This window comes from Rhineura floridana, chromosome 11, assembly GCF_030035675.1.
Source record: "Rhineura floridana isolate rRhiFlo1 chromosome 11, rRhiFlo1.hap2, whole genome shotgun sequence".
In the NCBI taxonomy this organism is placed as follows: domain Eukaryota; kingdom Metazoa; phylum Chordata; class Lepidosauria; order Squamata; family Rhineuridae; genus Rhineura; species Rhineura floridana.
The window spans coordinates 46,232,790-46,258,223 of NC_084490.1; the positions used below are offsets into that span (position 1 = coordinate 46,232,790).

The window sequence follows — 25,434 nt, forward strand, 5'->3', positions numbered from 1 at the left end:
GCCCCACCCCATTCTCTGTCCTGATTCATTTTGGGGTGGTGCTTTTCTCCCTCCCATCATAAAAAATAGTGCATCATTCAGCAGGTGCTTACCTTTATGCAGTGTACTTCCTTCCTGCTTGTTTGGGCAAATGCCCCCCAATGATCTGCCATACTTTCCCAATTATCAAAAACTTTTTGCTTCTTTGGTTTTTAAAACAATGGTGATTATGCATAAATCCACCTGTTTATCCATCATCATCAATAAACATTTGTGTTTCTGTGGGGTGTGTGTATGTGTGTGTATGTTTTTTGACACTGCTTATCCTCATCTACTTCAGGATCCCACACAGATTAAGACCCAATTAAGATGATACTCTTTGGTCTCCACTATATGTAGTAGGAGAGTGAGAGCACATGCACACACTTAGACGCCTGTCTTCACAATGTCAAGTGCTAGACTTGCTTCCTCTCCCCCTTTCAAAATAAGAGCAAAGATTTCAGGGGTGATTCATTCTTCCCTCAGTGCAACTCTGCATACTTCTGGGGTACAGTTGTAGAAGCATGCAAGATATGCTACACTGTGCCATTTACATAATACCTTCTATCTGAGAGAGTGTCTCGCTCTGTATTGAGTTTGCCATTGCAATAATCCTGTGCAGTGAGTCACTGTTACTCCCATATCACAGGTGTAGCAACAGAGGCCAAGTGAGAGGTATCTTGCTCAGCGAGCCCAAAGCCACAACCTTAATCCCACATCCATAAAATGGGAACAGTAAGGACCCTCCCTTTCAGGGTTGTTGAGAGATTGTTGTTGTTATGTGACCTCAAGTCGACTACGACTTATGGCGACCCTATGAATCAGCGACCTCCTACAGCATCTGTCGTGAACCACCCTGTTCAGCTCTTGTAAGTTTAGGTCTGTGGCTTCCTTTATGGAATCAATCCATCTCTTGTTTGGTCTTCCTCTTTTTCTACTCTTTTCTGTTTTTCCCAGCATTATATGATAACCTCAGTTTCATCATTTTAGCTTCTAATGATAGTTGTGGTTTAATTTGATAAGATGGCAAATATGCCTTGCCAATTAAAATGTGGCATATAAACATAAACTTCAGTAACAAAATTATCCCATAATTCCATAAGCTCCCCTCCCCAGTCACCTCCTCTAAAATCCAGCCTAAACAAAAGGAAGTTTTGGACTTGTTTTTTTAAAAAAATCTGCTTCTGAAAGTTTGATTGTAAGAATGATAATTCATTGACATTTCCTTTAAAAAAATGATACTTCCTTCAAACTATCAATATTTTTAAAGGGAATATTTATATTTCCTTCAAAATATTAATATTTCATTTAAAAATAACTATATAAATTTCACAGGGTGGTTCGTGACAGATGCTCTTGGAGGTCGCTGATTCATAGGGTCGCCATAAGTCGCAGTCGACTTGGAGGCACATAACAACAACAACAAATATCAATATATTTTAAAATATTGATATTAAAATATTGATATTAAAACTGATATTTTTTTTCAAGGGGAAAAAAACCCAGGGGTCAGTAAAAGCAGTGGCTAGCAGATACAGAGCAAACTCAGTCTATTAGGTCAACAGAATGCTTGCAAACTGCACTGGCCAATGGGTCCCATCCCTAGTGAGCACTGTCTTCTCCAGATAGTATTCCTAGGATGTTGGAGACACAACCCAATCCCTTATCAGGTGATCAAGCTTCTAAACAAGGATGGGGAACCTGTGGCCCTCCAAATGCTATTGGACTTCAAATCCCATGAGTCCCAGACTACATGGCTAATCATTGGGGATTATAGGAACTGTAATTCAGCAATATTTGGAGGGCCACAGGTTCTCCATTCCTGCTATAAAGTGATGTCTGTGCCACTGAGCACAGTAAGAATTTTATCGGGCACCACATGCAAATGCTTGGTTGAGCCTGGGACATGACACACAAAACCCCAAGAGTCTGTGTTAACTTAGAGTATGGAATATTTTCTTCTCACAATGTTTTTTAAAAGTCCTTCCACTTTTTATTACAAGTGTGAGCAAAATTTTCTCCATACTTTGATTAAAATTTTGAAGAACCACTTTGTATGTGTGTGTGTGTGTGTGTGTGTGTGTGTGTGTAAAAGAGAGAGAGAGTGAATATTGACACAGCTTGCCAGCTGTAAATTGAACATCCTTGGCCTAAAGTATGCAAGGTCCAAGCCATAAAGGGCGTTACAGACTCACAACACTTTGAATTGTACTGGAAAGACAACAGGGAGGCAATGCTGATGTAGGAACCTGAATGTTTTATGCTGTTGATGACATCCAGAGTTGTCCCAGGGCAATTTAGGAATTATGTTGAGCATTTCTCTATGAAGTTCAGCATAAAGGGTCATAGACACAGAGGCAGTTACCTTCAGTCAAGGTGTAAGGAAGCGGTCACCCAAAGTTGCATTTGCTTTTTCACATCTCATACAGCAAAGGAACCTTTGTGTGGGTTTTCCCCTGCCCTGGTGCCTCACAGGGGTGTGTCAGCATTCCTGTGGTGCGAAAGCCGGCTTGGCCAGCCAATGGGAGAGCCCTGAGTTACAGAGTGACTCTTGACAGGATGCACGGAAAGGAATTTTCAGCTTTCTATATCCCTCCCACATTAGGACGTCCCCCAGTTTTCTTTCTCTCTTTTTAAAAAAAGCAAAACTTAAAAGGAAAGATTGAGAAAGAGAGGAAATATTAGTTTGGACGTCAGAGATTCCCAGGGGAAGGGAGAACTGGCCTTTTTGAAGAGGGGAGAGAGAGAGAGAACAACAAATATATAGGACTATAAACAGAGCAGCAAAGGAAGCAAAGGTAGTAATTTTATGTTGTGTTCATTCCATCACTATTGAAAATAAACATTGTGGTATTTTTTTTCTAGATATTGGTCTGAAATGGGGTGATTTTTCCTTGACAGGCAAAAATGTCCAATTCATACCGAAGTGGCAAGAGGGTGGCATGTCATCCCTGTACAGAGTCTAGAATGGGATTCTAAATTTATGTTAGTTTATTTGTCCCAGTGCCTGAAATTTGGGGGGAGGCAGGAGATGGGGGTTGAGCTTTATTAACATCAGGGAAGCTGTTCTCAAGCAACAGACAAAAAATATGCCTGATATATAAGCTACTGTTCTTTTTGTCTTCTGTTATTTTCATTTGTTCTTTTGATCGGCTGGTTTGAGGCTCTTGCTACCCCTTTAAGCTGAGGCTTTGTTTCAGACATAGCTCCTTTTTTGGATCTTGGCGAGTCCTTGGCCAGAAATGTGGTTTCTTCTAACAGGGGCAGGATTCCAGTGTGACGGAAGGACTGGGCCGGGACAGCTGTGAACCTTTTGGTCATTAGCTTGGTGTCCGGGTGTAGATCCTAGTGAACACGTCTTAGCAAAGATCTTAATCACGTTTGAGGTGTGTGTGTGAGGCAACGGGCACCCATATATGTTCGAAATTGTGGAGGGGAGAAATGGAAACCGTATCTTTATCCTTCCAACCCATCTCTGTTTAACTCTGGCAGAGCCTCACTCATTGAGGAGCAGCTTGTTTTTCTTTTGCGCACACATTGCATCCTGGGATTATATCCCAGCTTGCAATGCTTCAGATGTGGGCATGAGTCAGAAGATCTCCAAACTTCTCAAGTTTTCCACCCCTGCCCCCTGGAAGACATAGCAAATTCAGTTTCCATCTCTACCTTCTCTTCTGGTGTGAGGCTGCAGGGAGTACATAAGAAAACATGCAGCATCCATTTCTTTCAGTAGTTCAACTTCTACCAATGCTGTTGTTTCTTTTCTGACAATTCTCCAATATTTATTTCCCAACTTTTGTTAAACTCCAACCATAGGGAAATCTGATGATCCAGGAGGAGTGAGCTTTGCTTTAATGTTAGAGGCAAGTTTGTATCGTGGTGTGGTTGAGAAAAAGAAAAATGTAAAGTCTTGTACATCTGAATTGTAAATATTCTTTCCTAAAATCTCTCTAACATCTGTAGAAGTTAATTTCCAGCAGGCTCAGCTCCAACTTTTGGAGGGCTCTGGGCAAAAGACCTCTGGTGGCCACCCTTCCCTCTGGTAAGCCACACTCCTTGGTTCCATTGGCCACTTGCTCACCCAGAGAACTACAGCACATATGGCAGTTTCTCCTTCCTGTTGTTACTGCTGCCTGTTCATAAGCCCACCCAATGGAAAAGGTGGGTAGGCAGTGGTGGGTGGCATTAATCATGGGTCAGAGGTCAGCTTGTTCCCCCCTTACCAGTCAGATGCCCATCCCTTCCTTTGTGTTACCTCAGCAAACAAGAGTTTGAGGGCATGCATTTGCTGAGGGAATGTACAGTTCAACCCTTTGAAAAACCACATTTGTTATGGGGAGAGGGGCAAAGAAAGGCTTGCCTGATATATACACCTATACAAATACATCCTATGTATAAATAATTGTATGGGCTGAAAGCTGCCTTGCTACCAGCCATTGTCTGTCTGGGACCTTGCCAAGGTGCTGTAAGACGGGTGGGGGAGCTGTGGCCCTCCAGATGTTGGACCAACTCTCAACCACCCAAATCAGCTTGGACAGTGGTCAGAGATGATGGGAGCTGTAGGCCAACAACATCTGGAAGGGCCGCAGCTCCCCCTTCACTGCTGTAAATGAAGTGAAAGTAGTATTTTATTTTAGCTTTGGATGGGGGCAGGGGGAATATTTCACACAGGATCTAGAAACTGGCAAGGTTCTATTTTGGCATGGAGGATAATGATGCAGAGTAGTTTGGGAAGTGGGGGTGAAAGCCAGGGAGCCAAAGAGCAGTGATGCTTACCAAGGAGAGAAAAGCTCACCAAAGGCCTCAGCTGAGGGCGGGCTGTGGACTGTTGATAGAAGGGAGTGCAGATAATTACAGAGGGATGAATATCACCTTTTTTCTTTTTGAAACATGCCCGATCTTTTGCTACAGAGCTCTGGAGTGTGTGCTTCTGTGTACATGTGATTTGGATCAGCATCTGATTTTGCTAGAAGGTGTTTTGAGAATGGGCTGGAGGGTGATTAGTCAAACTTCTACCTTTCAGACCCACCTGCCTGCAGTTTCTGTCTTTATAGCCACTGCTCCCTCCATGTTGCTAGGTTTGCATCTGAGGAGGAAGGCAGCACATTTGGGGGGGGGGGGGGAATTGGCCAAGACACTATCAGTTGCTAACCCCTAGCAGATAATTCTAGTGTACACAGCCACAGATACTCATTTCTCTGTTTTGTAGGGCAGATTTAAAGATCAGCTCCTTATATTTTGCAGCTAACTTGCCTGTATGGATAACTCTGCTTCCGGTCCAATCCTGAGCCATTTTTTCTCTTTTTCTCCACTTTCCAGGCATATTCACAAGATGCCTACTTAAAGGGCAATGAACCGTACTCTGGAGGGGCCCAGAGCATCCCTGAGCCACCACCCATATGCTACCCTCGCAAAACGTACCCGTTCCAGTCAAAGCCCCCCCCTCGGGATGTTTCAACAGCTGAGACGTACCAGGGACAGCAGGTGGACAACAGACAGCCCTACCATTCAGGATCTTCAGGCCCATCTTCGCCTTTGAGCAGCACTGCGGTCCACAGAATCCACTCGAGTGCCTGGGCTGACTCTGCACAGAATTTCAGTAGCAATCATTCCAGCCCTGCCCACCGCACAGAGGAGGTCCAATATGGAATGACTCAGAGGTCCCTTCCAGCTGCTGGCTCCTTTTCCCGCTACTCCAATAGCAGCTGCCCGGGTTCTATAGCCTCCCCCTTGCCTGAGAGGTACTGTGTCCCTCCTGCTCCCTCTATGCCCAACCACGCCTGCTATGGCCCCCCCAAACAGCTTCCTGACCACCGCCCTCATGGTGGGTTAAAGGACACTCCCCATGAGGGCCGGCCTTCCCGGGACTGCAGCGGGGCTGGCCCCAAATCTGTCAGCCGTCTAGAATGTCAACAGGCCTTGTCCAACTGGATCTCAAGTCAAGTGCCACGACGAAGCTCTTCAGAGGAGCGCTGCTGTGCCATGCCTCCTCGCTACCGGAGTGTCTCTCAAGAACGTCTGGGGGATGCCCCAGCCTCCCGAGGTTGGCCTCACAGCGCTTCCCAAGACACTTTAATCCAGTCCCCTGCACATGACGGCTGGAGTTACCGGGCTAGATCAGATAACTATTTGGTGAAATATGGGCAATCCTTGGAAGCGCTTGAGCAGGGTGCCTTGGTTTCTCCTAGATATGAGAGGTGTATGTGGTCACCAGACAGGTTTTACCGGCATGGGCAAATTAACCGAGCCCAGCCTAATCACCCCAGTTCTTATGTTCCTTCTGCCTCTTCCAGGGATCCACCGCCTGTGCATGTGCAAAAACACCCTTCCCAGCCCAACCTCCAGAGCATCAATGACTCTGGATATATTGGCTACAGGAGCTACAGTCCCTCATTCCAGCGCAGGACTGGCTTGCTCCATGCCCTTTCTTTCCGGGATGCTACTTTTGGTGAACTTCCAACATTTAATATTTCCCAAAGGCCAGGAAACCACTCAGTGCCACCTTATGTCGAAAGGGCTTTGTCCACTGCCGTGCTCCCAAGTGCCTCTGCTCCTTGCCGGGACCCTTCCCTGGGTAGCAGCCCAGAGATCCTTATGGACCAAAGGCCAGCCAAGCACGAGAACGATGCGAGGCCTCTTGAGTGGGCTTCTCCACCTCAGATCACGGAACAGTTGCAGCCCGAGGCTGAGGAGCGGAGGGATGAGGTGGTTCTCCGGCAGAAGCCCCCAACTGGACGCAAAATGCCTCCTCCTGCAAGACAGATGAATTTTGTCTTCCCGGATGACATGAAGGAAACAGACATTTGTGATCCCCCTCCACCAGTGCTGGCAGCTGGTAAAGAGAACAAGCGTGGCGTGGCCCCATTGGCTACACCAGAGGATTCACTAGCGTCCATTCCATTTATTGGTAAGTGGAGAAGGCAGGGTGCTGTACTTAGGAAAGAGGCTCTGGACCGGTGTAAAATTACCACTGAGTTTTGCCTAGTGCAAAATTTTGGATAAGACCAGTGAAAGCATCTCGGGAACCTTCTTCACATTCCTACACTAATGTTTGTCCTAAGCTAGTGTTTGCCCTGTCTCAGCAGATTATCCATTCTGTTTCCTCACTTTGAGCAATATCTCCAGTAGTGGGGAGGTGGTGGTGAAGCCGCATTCCACAGAACCAGAGTGCAATGAATAGCCCACAGGCAGCAGAAAGGATTGACTGAACATCTGAATTCCTTTCAATTTTGTGATTCTGAAGTGTGACTCTTCCCCCCCCCCCGTCTCCAGAGCTCAGCCTCTTGGGTTAGGTGCAGGGGTGGGGGGCAGAGTGATGAGGAAGTAACCAAGAAGGAGAAATCCCATCTGCAGGAAAATTCAAGGGCTTTTCTGTGCTGCAATATACTGGAACACAGTCTTTGAGCAGGATTGATTCACAGGACTTGCACTACCTTTGCATTGGACTGTCTGCTCTTTGAGTTGTTTGTACAGCTGTGAGCTGCCTTAGGGCCAAAAGTTGCCATCCCCCTCCAGTCATGGTTAGTGCTGTTTTCTTTCACTTGCAACTGGTTGCTGTAGTCCTTTGCCTCACTACCATAAGATGCTTTTTCACAGCCAGTTTATATTTAAGCCTGTGAAAATGTGTGAATCCATTAGGCAGCCAAATGTATTGGAGTCTCAAGAGGCCAAAGAGTACATGCTCCAGATCTCTTTAACGCTCTGGGGTGCCATTTGCATTCTAGGGGACCATTTGCCCACAGGCAAATAATAATAATAATAATAATAATGGTTTGCATTCTGCCAGTAATCCCCAGGAAGTCCTTGAAACTGATATATTCCCACAGTTTCCAGGCTTTAATTGCATTCCCCTGATCCTAGCTACTTAACACTAGTGTGCAAACCAGGACCTTAATACAGTAACTAACAATATTTGGAAGGGGAAAGGAACAGTAAGGAAGGAGACCCTGCTTCTCTCTCTTGCATTAACCTTTCCCTCCCCCAACTTGGGTCCATCCCAGCTGGCTCCATTCACTGTCAAGAGGCCATGCCCTTGGGCGATGCCACGGTGTTCATGGCATTGTTGCAGTCGGGGCCCGTCTGAGCTGGTGGTCAGAAATAGTCAGGACTTCCCACTGGTGAACAGACAACAGGACCCAGCACTGTCTACCCCCCCCGTTAAGAGCAGTTTCCACTCATAGAGGCTCTTGTTTTTACTTGTGTAAGCTCTCCTTCCCCCAGTGTGTAGGGCTATCTACACAGTGGCAGGAGAGGCTTGGATATTGTTGGTAGAATATAAATTATGTCTGCATCTTTTATGTTTTGTTGATACACATGCGGGTGGAAATTTGCTGTCTAGGAAGGTAGTTGTAAACACACACTCTTAAGATGAGTTCACTTCAGCACTGACTCCATGGTTCATTAGACTCCTGGCTATGGTTGGGCAGAACACTGTCCTTGGCTGAAGATGCCTCTAGATGTGTCAGTGCCAAAGGATTTGGGGAGCATGCAGTAGGGAGGAGGCAAGAGCTGGTACAAGCTACAGCCAAAGCCGCACATCTGCCATGGCACAATGCAGTGCAGCCCCTTGCAGTCACATGGTGTTGCATGGGTGAGGCTTCACCCAGGTGGTGCAACTCACCTCTTCATAGTAATGCATTCATGACACACTACGCAACACACAGTGGCCTGGTTCGCATGTCACGGTAAGTCAAACTGTGGCTTACCAGGACCACATGAATGTGCTGGCTCCTGGGAAGGAGACCGCACCTGCTTTGCTCCTTCCCTGTCCTTTTAGCTCAGCTCAGCATGGTATGGCAGCTAAGCCGAGGTTTGGCTTAATGTGCCATCTGATCTTGGGATCATGGTCAAGCTCTCTCCTCCTTCAACATGATCTGTAGCCAAGAACAAACCTAAAAAGACCGGGGAGGAGCAAAGCAGCTGCGGTCTCTTCCCCAGGAGCTGACCTGTCCGCATGTTTGTGCTAAGCCATAATTTGGCTTAGCATTACGTGCAGATATGGCCAGTTTCTTAGAAGTAGGCAGAAGCATCCCTGATGATTATTGGCCTGAGCTGCTTTCAGCACAGAGCCAAAGTAGGGTGACAGCAGGTCTGATGGTAGCGGAGCTACAGGACGGGCTATCTTGGCTGCAGTTTTCACCACCTGCTCCCTGTCCACCTTGAGGGGGCCCTTATCTGAACTGAGTGGGAGCCAGGTCTTTTCATGTGAGCTGCTTCCAAACAGCTTTGATAATGTTCAAATGACTCTTATCAAGTGGGTAGGGGTCTGTTGCATGGGTACTTGCCAAGAAATCACACAGCCTCTACTGGTGGGTTGCTGAGTCTGTTTTTGTGACTGTTGTGATTAGACACAGAGAGAGTGACTTAGGTCATTCATTACCCCACCTGCACAGGAGCTGCTCACAGATCCTTGGCTTAGGTAATGTGTGAAGGACCCTTAACACTAACTGCATTGCATCATGAGTGGTTTAGTCCTCTTTGCAGGTGGATAAGGTGGGGGAAACTGTTGGTTCAGAGGCAGCAGGCACTCCTCCCCCTCCTCCCCCCTCCCCACCCCCAACTCCCTGCTCTCTTTGGGTAACCTCCTTGGGTAACCTGCTTAGGTGATCTGCTTACCACTGCTCACTGCCTGCCTCTTAGGCCACCTCAGCAGGCACTCCTCCCCCTCCTCCCCCCTCCCCACCCCCAACTCCCTGCTCTCTTTGGGTAACCTCCTTGGGTAACCTGCTTAGGTGATCTGCTTACCACTGCTCACTGCCTGCCTCTTAGGCCACCTCAGCAGGCACTCCTCCCCCTCCTCCCCCCTCCCCACCCCCAACTCCCTGCTCTCTTTGGGTAACCTCCTTGGGTAACCTGCTTAGGTGATCTGCTTACCACTGCTCACTGCCTGCCTCTTAGGCCACCTCAGCAGAGCTGATCTTACAGAAAAAAAAACCTGTCCTAAGAGGACTTTCATGGTGACTCCCTGTCTGTGGAATTCCCTCTTTGTAGGAGTATCACAGGTCCTAATGTTACAGTCATTTTTGTGACAGGTCAAAGCCTATTTATTTGTCTAGGCATTTTAATGTTTTAAAGTTGAATAGTCTCTAGATTGTTTTGCTTGTTTTTAGCAGCCTCTGCTGTTCTTATTTATGATAATGTAATTTTATTCTTTTGATTTGATCGCTTTGTCATTTTGATTTGATTGTTTCACTCTTTGTTCTGTATACCACCCTGGTATTTTTGTAGATGAAGGCTGGTTTAAAAATATTTCAATAAATGCCTGGCATTGCAGAAATCAGCAGAGGGAAGCTCGAAAAGAGCCAAACCCAACAATTAATTAATCTTCCTTAGCCCACCTTCCACTTACTCTCCTTGGGGGGACCCTTCTTTGGAGAATGGATTGAAAAGGAGATCTGGCACAGATGCTACTTTATTTGACATATCTCGAGATGTTTTTTGGTATGTCAAACAAAGGGCAGGGCAGGGAAATATGGAATTTGAAGAGATGTATATGCTACTTTCCATGTTTCCAGTCTCCCCTCTGTGGAAGCTGATCTCTCCACCTTACCCTCTACTCTGCCACTCCTCACACCTTAGCCACCTATTCCTCAGGCCAAGGATAGCCAATATGGTGCCCTCCAGATGTTGTTGGACTCCAGCTCTCACCAGCCATACATAGCATACATAGCCAATAGTCAGGGATTATGCAAGTTGTAGTCTATCAAGATTGAGGGCACCATCTTAGCTACCCTTGCCTTTCAGGCTCTTTCCCTCTTCTCTCCCCTCAAGCTCCTCTTTGTCAGGTGTTGGGGCTGATGTGCCCCCCCCTGAACTCTCTACATTCCCTCCCCAGATGGACCCCTCTTCCCAGGCCATAATCTTCACCGGCCCTAATTTGTACCCTCTTTAGATGTTTTTGCCTGGCTCGAATGTGTCCTTGAACTTTGATAATGCCTCTTGCTTGCCTGGATGGAGGATAGAAAGGGGTGCATGAGTGTGTGTAGGAATGCAAATTCATTGCTCTGCCCGCTTTTGCCTCTGCTCAACCCACCTCCGGCATGTGGCCCCCAGAAGGTTGCCTATGAAGGAATGCGGCCCTCAAGCTGAAAAAGTGTCCCCACCCTGCCTCTCTTAGGGTGCTCTCCTGCTACTACTCAGCTCTCCCCTGCTCCATCTCAGACCACTCATTTGTCAGCCACTGGCCTCCTTCCCTCCTCCATTCCTCAGTGTCCATTTAAAACAAGCCCTCTGTCATGGCCTGTGTCATTTAGAGTGGACTCCCCAAGTTTTTGAAGAAATCTGAGCAACAGCCTTGCAGGCAATGGCAAGCGTCTCTTCCATCTCCCCAGTGAGAGTGCTTGCTTTTGCAGTCCTTAGTCTGAAGGTTGGCGGGGGACAGAGTTTATTTCTCCTCTACACATTCTGTCATTTTATGGTGTGCTCTGCTATTCTAGATGAGCCAACAAGCCCCAGCATTGACCTGAAGGCAAAGCACATCCCCGCCTCCTCTGTCGTCTCCAGCGCCATGAATTCCGCCCCTGTGCTCTCAGCTAGTCCTTCCTCACCCACTTTCACCTTTGCCATCAACCGTCATTATTCCCAGGATTGCAGTAAGTATCTTCCCAACCCTGCCACCTTCTGGCTGTGAACATTGGCCTGCTTGGGCTAGAAATGGCAAATGAAAGGAGAAAGAAACATGCATGGCTGTCTTATACAGAGTCAGGCTATTGGTCCATCTAGCTCAGTATTGTCTACATTGGCTCCCAGGGTTTCAAATGAGATCTTTCCCAGCCCTACCTGGAGATGTTGGGGATTGAAACTGGGACCTTCTGCATGCACAACATGTGCTCTGCCACCGATCTACAGCCCTTACCTATAGGTTAGCAAGCCTACCTGAATCTCTATCCTAGTGGCTAATAGCCTGTCTATTGGCAGGGTCCAGTGTTTTGGTAGGTTTAAAGACTAAACGGAACACAAATTAATTTTGATGTTTGTCAGAATTTCAGAAATTCCTTTTTTGAAAGTCATCTTTAAGGCTGAGCATTAATTCTTGAATTTAAGGGAAGGATGGAAAGTACAAATCTACTCAGATTTAATATCTGAGGGAAGAGTTCTCTTTCCAACACTCTTCCACACCCTTGTATTCTGAATCAAACAGCAGCCATACCTAGAAAGGTTGCAATCTATTATTTCAAATTAGAAAAAAAATATAGATTGGGATAGGTTTTTGTGAGGGGCAGGGAATTGCAAGAAAACTTGAGTTAGGAGAATTCATTTGAGAATTGTCCTCCCCAAATTGGTTAGCTATGGTAAAAGAAGGGGGGGGGAAGGAGGACGGTGGTATGTTTTATAACAAATTTCACTGAAGCTGAATCATATGATGACCGGAGGGGGGGGGGAGACTTGGAAAGCCAACAGGTAACTCTCAAACTGCATGCTCTGAGTGAATTTCTAGTATGATGCTGTGTCTGGGATGGTGGTGAAATTAAATAATTAAAGGCTTCCCTGACCCTAAATTACTCACCCCTGGAGGAGTCTGCCTATCATGTCTGTGTGATCCAGTGCCCTGGCCTTTCCTACTTGCAATCAGGAAGTACTTTTAGAATGGGGACCCATGCAGAGCCCTAGAAGGCAAATTCCTCTGAGAACAGGCAATTTCCCCCCCTCTCACAGCTGAAAAGTAAACCTTTTGAGCTATAAGTGTGACCTGAGTCTCCAATTGAAAAACTTTGCCTTACACCTACCAGATGTTTCAGGAGAAACTGCTTGAGACATAGCTGTCTACAATCGGTGTTTGCTTTTAATAAAATACACACATGTTGACATTAATATAATGATACAAACATTTCTTAATCCACATAACACACGATCCACATAGCTCAGCCCCTCTCCACGTCCAGTCTGTTGTCTTCACCTTCATCAAAGAAGACAGGATAGGCAAATTGAAAGCGAGATGGCTGCCAAAATCCCAGGTGGAATTTTGTTTTGTGGCTCTCATACATTTGTTCCAAATGTGGGTGGGCTTTTGAGAATATGAAATGCAGGTGAAAAGTGGGAAGTGGGAGCCAAGGGAGAACATATTTTAAATTTCTTGTTTATGCCATCTGCTTAACTTTCCTACTGCAGTGGCTCTCTCTCTCTACTTTAATTTGCGATGTTGATATATATGGAAAGCCAGATCTCGGGGTTCTCTCCCAGTCTAGTGTCACTCAGAAGTGTGGCATGGGGTGGGGAATATACAAATGGATGGGATGGGATGGCTCAGAGGATTCATTTGAATCCTGTGGGACAAAGTAAGGCCATAATGTAAGACAAAATTAAGAAGAGGCAAAACATGACTCCTTGGCCTGGATAGCGGGAGCAGAGGACACGTTTAGCGCTGATTCCAGTGTTGGCTGCCTTGTAAGTGCATGCCTGCACCTTCTCCTGTATAAGTGAATAGCTGCTTATGGAGGGATAATTCAACCTGGAGATAATGTGGTGGGATCATAACCTGCCAACTGCTCCTGACGGTTGTTGGGGCCCAGGGATCATCATCAGAAACTCCATGGGAGGAAGTGCATTGACAGGGATCCTGGCAATGTGCAGACTCTTTGCTTGTCAAAAATGGCAGGTACTTTCCTAGTTGTTGTTCATGTCTTCTTCAGTTCTTTAAAATGTGCTTCGTCTAGTTTATCTTCAAACACGTCAGGGTGAGTCTGTGTATGACCCAATTTTTATAGGGAGATGTTGCTCCTTCCCATGAATCTGCCCACACATGGCCAAATAAAGGGATACAAATTGCCAAATTCTGCTCTTGATTGAAAGATACTGTTTTCTGTTGTCTGTAATTTAGCCCATTGTAGTTGGGATGGATTCCCCCACCATGACACAAAGACACACAGATACTCTTACACACTTGATACCAGGACGTTTCACTTCACCACCTCTGAGGGCATTGGAAGTTGGCGCAGCTATACTTCGGATGCTCGATAGCTTGGAGACGCAACCCACTGAACTTCCCTTGGGGTGACTCAGTGGGCTTTGCCCATGCTCAGAATCATTTGACTCATGGCCATATTTGGAGTCAAGAAGTGATTTCCCTGCCTGGGCAGTTTTGCTGTGCACCTGGGTACATTTTGCCATTCACATACAGCAGCACAATCTGTTTGGCTTTAAAAACAGCAGCAGCAACAACAAAACCTCTGCAGCCTTCCACCTCCTCCCTTGCACCTACTCACTACAGGTCGCTCACACCCTGATCCCCTCTCCACAGGCAGGTCTCTATGGGGGATGTGGTTGGACAAATGGCCCTTTCCCACCCCTTCGACCACTGCCATTCACTTTGCTTTCCTTTGGCAACATATCTCTGTTGCAGGCAACATAAAAGCCAGTCGCCGGTCTTCCTACCTCTTAGCCATAACCACAGAGCGCTCCAAGTCATGTGATGATGGTCTGAATACATTTCGGGATGAAGGGAAGCTTCTGAGGTAAGTGTGATTCCTTACACCTTCTCCCCCTCCTCCAAATCTTTGCTCTTTTTTTTTACAGTGGTGGGGACAGGGATTGTGGACTCTTTCTGAATTATTTTGATTTGTTCAGCACCGTTGACATATTCCAGAAGAGCAGCTGCAGGAGGGTGGAGGCAGGCAAGAGTGCTTTGAGAGAGGATTTGTGCCCATGATGCACAGACACATTTAGTCTCTGGGTACACAGGTTTTTGGAAATAAACTTGCAAAACCTGCACCAGACACAACATTATGTACACACCATGAGTAGTGATCTCTCTTTCAGGATGCTTCAAGTCTTTCTAAAAGAACCGTCATCTGCCTTCAACCTTACAAAAGGTTTTGCAGCAAAAGCAGCCAAGCGTCCTTAAAGACATATGAAGCTGTCCAGTACTGATTTAGACCTTTTGGACTATGTAGCTCAGCACTGTCTACTCCAGGGTAAGCCAACATGGCGCCCTCCAGTTGTTGTTGGGCTTCACCTCCCACTAGTCTCAGCCACCATGACCAGTGGTCAGGGATGATGGGAGAAGGAATCTGACATCTGGAGGCGACTGCTGGTCTACTCCAGTGGGCAGGAGTTCTTCAAGATTTTTCAACCCTGCTACCTGAGATCTTTTAGCTGGGGATACCAGGGATTGATCCTGAGACATTCTGCACGTCAAGACTGCTCTGCCACTGGGCCATGGCCCTCTCCTCGTATATCTGTGTTTGTGCCTATTTTGTGGAATCATTGGTATTGGAACCCTACTCCTGGAAGCTCTGATCTATTGCGTATGGGTTCTACATATCTTCTAACTTCTGGGTTATGGTACTGGCCACAGTTGTGTTGTGGTGTAAACTTTTGTACTCATTAGATGCATCTGATTAAATGTGTTGCTCAATCTCTTGAGTCTTCTAAATTTTATTAGACTATTATGCAATAGTCTGAGGACTTAACTGCCCTTGCTACATTTGAACATATTTCTTATAAATGTCAATTTCGTGTAGATGCCTATCTGGACTTTTGGATGGCTTATGTTGATTTACATGTTTAAATTAAGATGGATATATTGATGGCTATTATATCTTACTATGAGCTGATGGATTTTTTCTTACTCTGTTTTTTTCTTCTTTAAATTGTTATTTAAAAAGTGAACCATTATTTTCGTTAGACTTTCTTTTTTTCCTGCCACTGGTGGCATGATGTGCAATCCAAACTAGGGATGTGCTAGAATTCTGTCCCATTCAGATTTGGTACCAAATTTTTCATTAATTTGCTTATTCTCAATTGCTGAGGATCAGATTTTATTGTAGCAAATTTCCATGGCTATTTTTGAAAACAGACTAGTCTCTTAAAACATTGATTGTAAGAATAATTTATTGATTTTTCTGTTTAAAATATTGATATTTCCTTCAAAATATCAGTATTTTTAAAGGAAATGTCTACTCCTTCAAAATATCGATATTTTCTTTTAACATTTTGATATTAATATCAATATTTTTTCTGAGCAGTAAACAAACATGGATTGGTAAAAGCAGTGGCTAACGAACAGAGAACGAACTCGAATTGATACCAGGCTGTTAGGCTGACAAAATGCTTTTGAAGCGACACCTGTCAGTTGATCCCATTCCTAATCCAAACCCACGTACATGCCCCATGCAGCATGGAGTGTAGTTTCTGACCCCTCTGTGATGAAGTGCAGGAGATGGGCTTGAGTTAGTTGTGTTCTGGGCTTTTGGGGGCAGGGGGCAGTGAGGCCCCTGAATGTGAGCTGGAATTGTTAGTTGCCTTTTTTATTTGCATGACTTGCATCAACTGTATTGATGGTTTCTCTTTAGGAGGTTGCCAAGCCGTGTGCCAAGCCTCCGCATGTTAAGAAGCTTCTTCACGGATGGGGTAAGCATTTGTGGCTCTTCCCTTTTTAAAAAAAATATGTGGATCGCTAGATTCTGCCTGCCCCACTCCCTCATCTCACTTGTTTATTGTGACTCTAAAAACAGAGGATACACTAAAACATACCTACTCACCATGCCTTTCTAGTTTCTTTTCTGTGATTTAAGAAGTCTAGGAATGGAGTGTGAACATCAAGACCTCTTGAGTTTGAACAGTTGCCAAAGCTATTCCATGTCTGCTGATGCCCATACCTTCTTCGTCCATGCCCAAGTAGCATTTTCTACATCAATAGTTGGAACAGGAGCATTTTGCTCCAAAAAAATATTGCTCATCTTTGTTTGCTCACACAACCTTTTGCCTGCGCTCATATAGCCAATCTGTGCTCATATAGCCAATCTGTTCCTCGATCTAGTTTGAGCAGCTATTATAGCTGCATTCAAGCAGCATTCTGGCCTCCTCCAGACTATTTTTGTTTTGTTTTGTTTGCTGGTATATTCCACAACATGTCAGTAGTGGTTGATTTGTACTGGACCATCCACACATCATTCCACTTTATTAGTTGTTTTGTGATGCTTCCCCGATGTTGTCTGATTACTGCCATCTGGAAGGGCACTCTTGGTGCTATAATGCAACAAAAGAGGAACAATCCCCCCCAAAAACATTTGTGGTATGAAAAATTACAGGATTTCAGCAAGAAAGTATGGAGCATGTACCAATTGGAAACAAAATGTTTGCAGATGCAAACCGTATTGAAAGAGGGATTGTGTATAACTGCCCCGATACCATGATCCCAAATCATCATGAATGCACAATAAAAAGGATGTCTGGAAGGACCACCTCTCTCCTTCTCTCTGCTTCCCTGATACTTGAGCAGCACTCTCCTTCTCGACCATGGATACCCACCAACCTCTCTTTGTTTTCGATTCTCTTGCAGTCTTTGGATAGCCTGGGTACCTCTGAAGACACCCGATCAAAGCGACATTCAACCTCTGACCTGTTAGATGTCACTTTCAGTGATGTGAGGAAAGAGGGCTGGCTCCACTACAAACAAATCCTCACCAAGAAAGGCAAGGTATGTGTACCTTATTGCAAGGCTATTCCCAGCAGGAAGGAGTAGAATTTGGTTAGGGATGGGGGAGAATATCCACAAAATCAGACTTAATACCAGATTTCGACTCAATCTGACAGTCTGCTGTCTTTTCGGACCACCACTGATTTCCTGTGGTGGGCCGCGACTGTCATTGGCACGTTTTTTAAAAAAAATATCCCCCCCCCCAATTTTATGTAATTATCTTCATAATTGTATTTCCTCTAAGTTGATGCATTCTTAATGGCTGTCTAGGTGATAATGAATGCCATTAACATCCATTAACCTCCATCCAATTTTCTATTTGTTTTGTTAATTCTCAGAAATGGCCATTAACATTAACGTTAATTTTTTTTTCTTAGTCTGACTCTGTCTGTTCTCTAATTCTTCTGTTCCTTAAATAATGTTTAGGTTAAGTAATCATTTCTGTCATTATTCAGTATCAAATTAAATCGCACAACAAAATGTAGTTTTACCCAATGATGTTTCAGTCCAATGCAGTGTTTTTCATTTTCATCTATGAAAGACTATGTAAACTTTTCTTCTAAGTGGCAACAACTTCACGGATACTGCACACAGCACAGCAGACACTCTGCGTGCTGTGTAGGTCGGGACCTTAAGTAACGCTTTGTGGCAGAGCGTGCGGATTGCACTGACTTATTGCAGTGCTGTTTTACACACATACATGAAAAAATGAGTGCTTCTCCTTGCTATATATGAATTGGTCAGGTCTGCCCATTATGCCAATTACGAAAATAGTTACGTTTTGCTGCAATGCAGTGGACATGACTTTTTGAATGCAGTAGGAGCTACTACTCAGCAAGCAAATTTGTTTGGCTTTGGCTTTCTCTTCTAAGGTGCTTATTTGCATAATTGATATGTAAATAGGAAAAAAATGGAACATTGTAATCATTTTCATAAGCATCTTCGTTAAAAATTATGTATTTTTTTTGCAAATAAAAAATTAGCAGATCAAATCAGCAAGTACAAATGCAAGCAGGAACAAAAAAAAAAGGTGGATTGGGAACTAACAATGCACTATTGGAATACAAGTGGATCGGAACTAGGCAGTGGACCCCATCCCTACATTTGGGTGTGTGTGGGATGAGATCGTGGCGGAACAATCACATTTACATGTATACATTGATAAGATCTAAACCAGCAATGACTAATCAGGAAAGAAACTTTAGGGTCATGGTGGGGTTGGGATGATAGATCAGTGAAAACATCAACTGAATAAGCTAGTTTGCATAAACTCCTAAAGCAGGTCTGAAGAACCTGTGGCCCTCCAGATGTTGTTGGACTTCAACTTCCATCAGCCCCAGTCAGTGTAGCCAATGGTCAGAGATGATGGGAGTTGTGGTCCAGCAACATCTAGAGGGCCACATGCTTTCCACTCTAGCACTGACATTTAGTTTAGCACTATACACATGAAAGGAAGGATTCGCTAATGAAACAAGCTCCCTTCGTAACCTGTAGATTGGAGTTGGCTTGTTTTGAAACTGATCAGAGTTTATTTTAAATCACAATATCTAGTTTGTTGCTGGGATACTTTAAGGTAAAGCAACATGCTGCAGAAGTATTTATCCAGGAGGAGGAGAGGGTTGGAGAGAATGCATGAGCCCAACGCTTTGCCTGGGCTTGTTCCAGCTCATGCATATAGCGCTAAACCATGGTTTAGTGCAGCCTTTTCTAACCTGATTCCCTCCAGACATTTTGAACTATAGTTCCCGTCTTCTCTAACCATTGCCGGAGCTGATGGAGTTGGTCCAACAGTATTTGGAGGGAACCAAGTTGAGGATAGCTGGTTTAACGTTACATGCAAACACAGCCAGTGTGCAGTAGTAGAAAAGGTGAATTCTATTTTAGGGATTATAAGAAGAGGGATTGTAGTATCAGTAACATACATCTATGATGCGACTGCATGTGGAATATTGGGTACAGTTCTGGTCACCCCATCTCAAAAAGGGTATCATAGAACTTGCAAAAAGTGCAGAAAAAGGCAACCAAAATAATCAAAGGGTTGGAGCACCGCTCCTCCTAGGAAAGATTATATCATTTCAGGCTTCTTAATTTAGAAAAAAAATGACTAAAAGGAGACCCATTGGAGGCTTATCAAGTAATGCATGATGTGGAGAAGGTGGATATACACAGATTTTTTCTTCCTTTCTCATAATACTAGAACTTGGGGTCACCCAATGAACTTGATGGGAAATAGATTCAGGTCAGACAATAAGAAGTGCTGCTTCATATAACACATAATTAATGTATGGCAGCCTTCTCCAACCTGGTGCCCTCCAGATTTTGTTGCTTTAAAAACCTGTCATCCCTCATAATTGGCTGCGCTGGGTGCAGCTGATGGGAGTTGTAGTCCAACAACATTGGGTGGGCTTCAGATTGGGAAAGAGTGATGTATGGGATATGCTCCCATAAGATTTGGGGAAGGCCACTGACTTTGATGGCTTTAAAAGAGTATTAGTCAAATTCATGGAGGGTAGGTCTATCGGTGGCTATTAGCCACGATAGCTGAATGGAACCTCCTTGTTCAAATACAGTATAGAACTAAATCCTAATAGCTGGGGGACAAATAACGGGAAGGCTGTTTGTTTCATGCTATATTTCTGAGCTTCCCATAGGCATCTGATTAGCCCCAGCTGGAAATAGGATGCTGGACTAGATGGGCCTTTGGTCTCATCTAACAGGGCTCTTTGTATGTGTGATTGAGTAATATACTCCTGCATCAGGTGACATCTTAGGTGAGCTTGGAAAAAGAAGAATCACTGCTTTGAAGACATTTCTTGAGTTGGGTGACCTAAGTGTGGGATGTTGATCCTCTCACAGTTCATTTTAAAACTTTGCCTTATCTATAAAGCAGGCAGGAGGGAGCTCCGAACTCTTCAATTCTGGGACTTGCTTGCAACCAGTGTCTGTATGGTTTGTCAAGGGTTATCTTCTCCTACTCTAGGGGTTAGAGAGCTGCCTTAAAATTAAACAAAGCTCTTGAGGATTTCCTGCACACCTGGTAATGCAAAAGATATACAGCAAGTGTGGAGAACCTTTGGCCCTCCAGATGTTGCTAAACTACAACTCCCATAATCTCTGGCCATTGGCCATGCTTGCTGGGGCTGATGGGAGTTGTAGTTCAGCAACATCTGGAGGGCCCACGGCTCCCCACACCTGATATACCATCTGATCACTAGGAGTCAGCTACAACTATCACCATCAATTTATTTTAGCGAAAGCCTTTGATTTGCAAAGCACTTCGCCATCTTTACTGTGTTCACCACTGTCACTGTTATGAGGGCTATGTGCCTGTTGCTTTTCTGCAGGTTCACAGTACAAAGTATGGGGCTTGGCATCTGGTGCAGAAAGAAGCATCCTGAGATTCTTCCTTTTCTTTCAGGTTTTTTTTTTAAAGGAAATTTCTTGTGGTTGCAATAATAAGGAAGATATAAGGGCAATACCTGATGAAATCTCAGAAGCATTCTCTCTCTCTCTCTCTCTCTCTCGCTCGCTCGCTCTCGCTCTCCAGTCGATGCGGTGGGGCATCTGTGGGTCCTCTCCCAAAGAAAAGCCTTTCCTTTCCCTATTAGGGCCAAACTAGACGTGGCAGAAACATAGCCCAGCATAGGTCCCTGCATAGCAGGAGGTGAACTATTTTGAAGTGCAGCATGGGTGGGTGGCTGTAGCATGCTAATCATCACCCATGCGTCTCCTCTCCCCACATGGCTTCTCCTCAGCTGTTTCTTGATAGGCTCCAAGGTATGAAAGGGAAAAATGGCTGAGAAACAATTAACAGGGAATGAGGAGCTGAGAAGAGGGCTGAGCCACCCTCTCCCTCCTGCTCCTAATGCACTTTCAGTTGCTTGTTTCTCTTTATGTGGTAAAAACTGAGTATGGAGTACACAGACCTGCTACTGTTTCATCTGGTTTGGCCCATATTCAAATGCAACAGATGTTGTTCCTTTCAGTGTAAAAATGCTGACATCTGCCACTAACAGGACTTATTGGCTATCAGTGCCAGTACAATAGGGCCCTGCTTTTCGGCGGCCCTCTTTTCGGTGTTCCACTAATACGGCGGCTTTCAATTAGAGTAAGGCCCCACTCATACAGCACTTGTTCCACTACTACGGTGTTTTTTGGGTGTCAGGCACCATTTTATTGATGGAATTCCACTTTTAGGTGGGTTTCACTTTTAGGCGGGGGTCTGGAACGTAACCCACCGTATGAGTGGGGCCCTACTGTATATGTTGTAAAAACAGGTATCGTAAACTTGTGCCCCTCCAACTACTGTTTGACTCCAACTCCAAGGGTATAGTTGTCCGGATCCCTTACTTTCCCCTGTGTCTCCAGCATCCTATGAGCCATTCAGCATGAAATGGGAGTGTGTTAGCAACTGAGAAGAGTCTTCTAATTTATTTCCTTGTGCTTTCCTGCTCATTGGATGAGGGAAAGTGGAAAAGGAGGTGGGGGGAGAACTTGGGCTAAAGAGGAGTCTCTCTCTCTCTCTCTCTCTCTCTCTCTCTCTGTGTGTGTGTGTGTGTGCACACGCGTCTTCCAGTTTGTTTGTTAACAAAGATTTGCAAGCCAACAGCCAACAGCCAACAGAGGGGGGTGAGGAGAAAGATTGTGCTTTTGTTCCAGCCCAAAGACAAGAGTAGGTGAAGAAGAGCAAAGGAGAGAAAAATATGTTCAAGGGTGGAGGAGAAAGAGTGTGTGTGTGTGAGAGAGATGGTGTTCCAGCTTTTAATGATGTGTATATCTGTGGTGTGTATGGAAAGGTAAATTCAAATAAATGTCATTAACAATGTGAATGTGTGTGGGGGAGGGGCAGTACAGCCAACACCAGAGGTTAGGATCAGGAACTTCCATGCTTATGTTTTCTCATAAGATCTGCCCAAATGCAGTTATTCTGGGTCTTAGTATGGCTGCCAGGAAGGAAAACTCAGCAAAGGAAGTTCCTTACGTTACGTGATGAAAATCTGCTTGAATGGGCTGAAACCTGTGTATTTTTCTAGATGTGTGTGGAAGGAGGAGGGGATGACACAGGGAGATAGAAGGAGGCAGAAAAATCTCTGCCTGTCTTCTAGAAGGTGGCAAAGTTCAAAAAGTTACAAATTCCTAAGCAAAATGAGTGGTCCGCTTGGAGAATATTAATTCCTTCATTTAGGAAAAACAGGCTATGTCTTAACCCAGCAGCAAGAAAGCCCCGAAAGAAAGAGAGAGGGGGAAGCCTTTATTGCTGTAGGGCTTTCTGAGTCAGATATTTAGGCCCCAATGAGTGTCAATTGCAAGCAAGCCTTTATTAGTTTCTACTTCAAAAAGGCACGTTGTGGAGAGTGAGAATTCTGTAATTGCAGAAGAAGAGACAGTGAATCCCCATGACAGCATCCTATCTATATCATCAAGTAGCTTAGTAGCAGCAGGAGATAAATGTGTAGACCCTGAATTCAGTCATTCAAGCAATATATCTGACAATGAGAAAGGACAGTTAAATGGTGACAGCGATAGAGAAGCAGAAAGCAGTATTCAAGCCTGGCCAGTTTATTCTATAATTTTAGAAAGTTGTATAATAATAGAAAGGACATGGCTGTGACTATCATGAAGGGACCCTGCATTTCTGAATTTGCCACTACACTACTGCTTCCGTCAGCCCTAGCCAGCATGGCCGATAGCCTGGGATGATTGGACTTGTAGTCCAACAATATCTGGAGGGCTACAGCTTCCCTACTCCTATTTAAAAAGATTGCATCTTCAACAATGCTGATAGGAGTTAAAACAACAACAACAGTATTTGCTGCCAGTACATTACTGTAATATGTGGAATGCTTGATGTTTCTTGATTCCTGTTTCTAAGCTCAGGAAAAGAAATGTTAAAAACAGTTTTCAAATAATTAGTGGTGATGTCCCTTACTTCATAGTCCTCGGAAAGGTAGCTTGTTGAGAGTTCAGTAATATTTTACTTAACTCTGGAAGCCAGATCATAGATAAGAAATTCATGATTGTTGGACAGCTCTACAAACAAGCAAACACATGCACATGTGCTTCGTTTAATTTTTTCCTTCAGGTTTCAAAATGCAGCATTTCTTTTTGTAGGTCAAGTCCAATAAAAGTACAAACATAAATCTCTTGAACACCCCAACTAGTTCTGAGTTATTTTAAATTCTTCTGGGGGGGGGGACTTCACTGAAAAACTAAAGAATACTTTCCAGCACTGTATTCCTGGAATTTTCCTTGTTGCATTGAAAAAAAACAAAACAGTGGTAGAACATGTGGTTTGCATGTGAAAGTCCCTGTTGAATCTCTATCAGACACCCGTCTGATACCCTGAAAAGCCACTGCCAGAGCCCTCCAGATGTTTTCGACTTTAGCTCCCATTATCCCTGACAATCAGTCATCTGGCTGGGGCTTATGGGAATTGTAGCCTAACAACATCTGGAGGATACCATATTGGCGGAGATGTGACCAATGGGCTGATTTGGTATAAGAGAGCTTTCTGTTTACCAAATGGGGAACTGAGGGCAAGAGACAGTGCCTTGCCCAAGGTCACATAGGGAGACTGAGTCAGCAATCAGGTCTCTAGGGACTAATGTGTCACCACCTTCTAAGGCTAAAGTGGTGTCTGTCAGAATGTGCACTCGGTGCCCAGATATGTCTTTATAGACAAACTCTACTGCCTCATTCACTCTCTCTCTCTTTGCCTCTTCTTCACCTTCCCTCTGTGTCTTTCTCTCTTTCTCACCCCATAACATGCCCAATTCCTACTCTCCCTCTTTCTTCCTCTACAGAAAGTTGGTGGAGGCATTCGGCAGTGGAAGCGGGTCTTCACTGTCCTGCGTGCACACTCACTCTACTTATGCAAGGACCGAAGGGAGGCAGTGGCCGTTGCCCCGCCCCCAGGTGAGGAGGAACAGCCGCCAATCAGCATCCGAGCGTGCCTGGTAGACATCTCCTACAGTGACACCAAGAGGAAGCACGTCTTCCGGCTGACGACCGCTGACTTCTGTGAATGTCTCTTTCAGGCCGAGGATCGGGATGACATGCTGGCCTGGATTAAAGTCATCAGGGAGAGTAGTAAAGCCGAGGGCGAGGTGAGAATTGCTCGTGGCTGGTTTCTGGGCCACTGGCTTCTCAAATGCACCTCTGTTAGCAATCTCCTCTTTGCTTTCTCTGTTATTTACCTCTTTCCCTAAGGAATAGGCCATCTGCAAATTCTCAGTGTGCCTGGTTATAGTGTATGCATTGCTGTTAGCAGCCAAGGATCTCCCATGGCATTCTGGGATCTGTATACATTTTGTGGTGCTGCAGCAATTGAATGGAGATACGGCTTCCCCCCAGTATATGCAGGCTGTGTTCCAGAGAAGCAATATATAACTAGAATGGGGGAGCATGTGTACGTCACCAGAGATTTCTTTGAAATTCCCTGTCACACCAGCTCCTGCTGCAGAAGAGGCAAGCCGCCATTCTGTATAAAAAGCAGCTTGCCTCTTCAGCAGTCAAAACTCCTGCAGTGAGAAGAGACCTCTGTCTGCGCAGACATTTCTTGCGCACATACATGTAGCATCTTTGTACAATGGTTCAAAAACATAAATATGTGCTAGTGGGAGCATGCCTGCAGCCCCCCCCCCCAAGTTTCTGCAGTTCCTGAGAATTTCATGCTAGGAAAAGCTATAGACTTGGGAGCTATAGACTTAAAAGTCAGTTTGGTGGCTCAGTCATAAGAGCTGCTGGAAGAGGAAAAGCCTCAGTCCGCACTTGGAACTTGACCTATACATAATTCTGAATTTAGAAGGTAAAGTGTAATACTCCTGCTTTTGTTCCCACTCCTCCAGTGTGTGCCTTCAATTTTATGAGCATGCAATTTTTCATCTCTATACTTGGGTTTCTTCACATTGGGAGGTATCAAAGTTGCTTTCTCCAAAAATTGGGCCTGCCAGACTTCTGCCCCCTTTAGCAGGGGGTGATAGGAAAAAAACACTATTTTA

The 25,434-nt window shown here is 44.9% G+C and overlaps 1 protein-coding gene across 4 annotated transcripts in view; it reads left to right on the forward strand.

Annotated features, from left to right (window-relative positions):
- The window catches only part of ARHGAP23 (Rho GTPase activating protein 23), a 221,296-nt gene that overhangs the window by 150,250 nt on the left and 45,612 nt on the right, over positions 1 to 25,434 (forward strand). For all 4 annotated transcript variants that reach the window (XM_061588157.1, XM_061588156.1, XM_061588155.1 and 1 more), the window contains exons 7-12: positions 5,338 to 6,925; positions 11,454 to 11,609; positions 14,357 to 14,468; positions 16,308 to 16,365; positions 17,297 to 17,434; positions 24,238 to 24,540. In XM_061588157.1, coding sequence (XP_061444141.1) covers positions 5,338 to 6,925; positions 11,454 to 11,609; positions 14,357 to 14,468; positions 16,308 to 16,365; positions 17,297 to 17,434; positions 24,238 to 24,540 — 2,355 coding nt within the window. The remainder of the gene's footprint in view (positions 1 to 5,337; positions 6,926 to 11,453; positions 11,610 to 14,356; positions 14,469 to 16,307; positions 16,366 to 17,296; positions 17,435 to 24,237; positions 24,541 to 25,434) is intronic.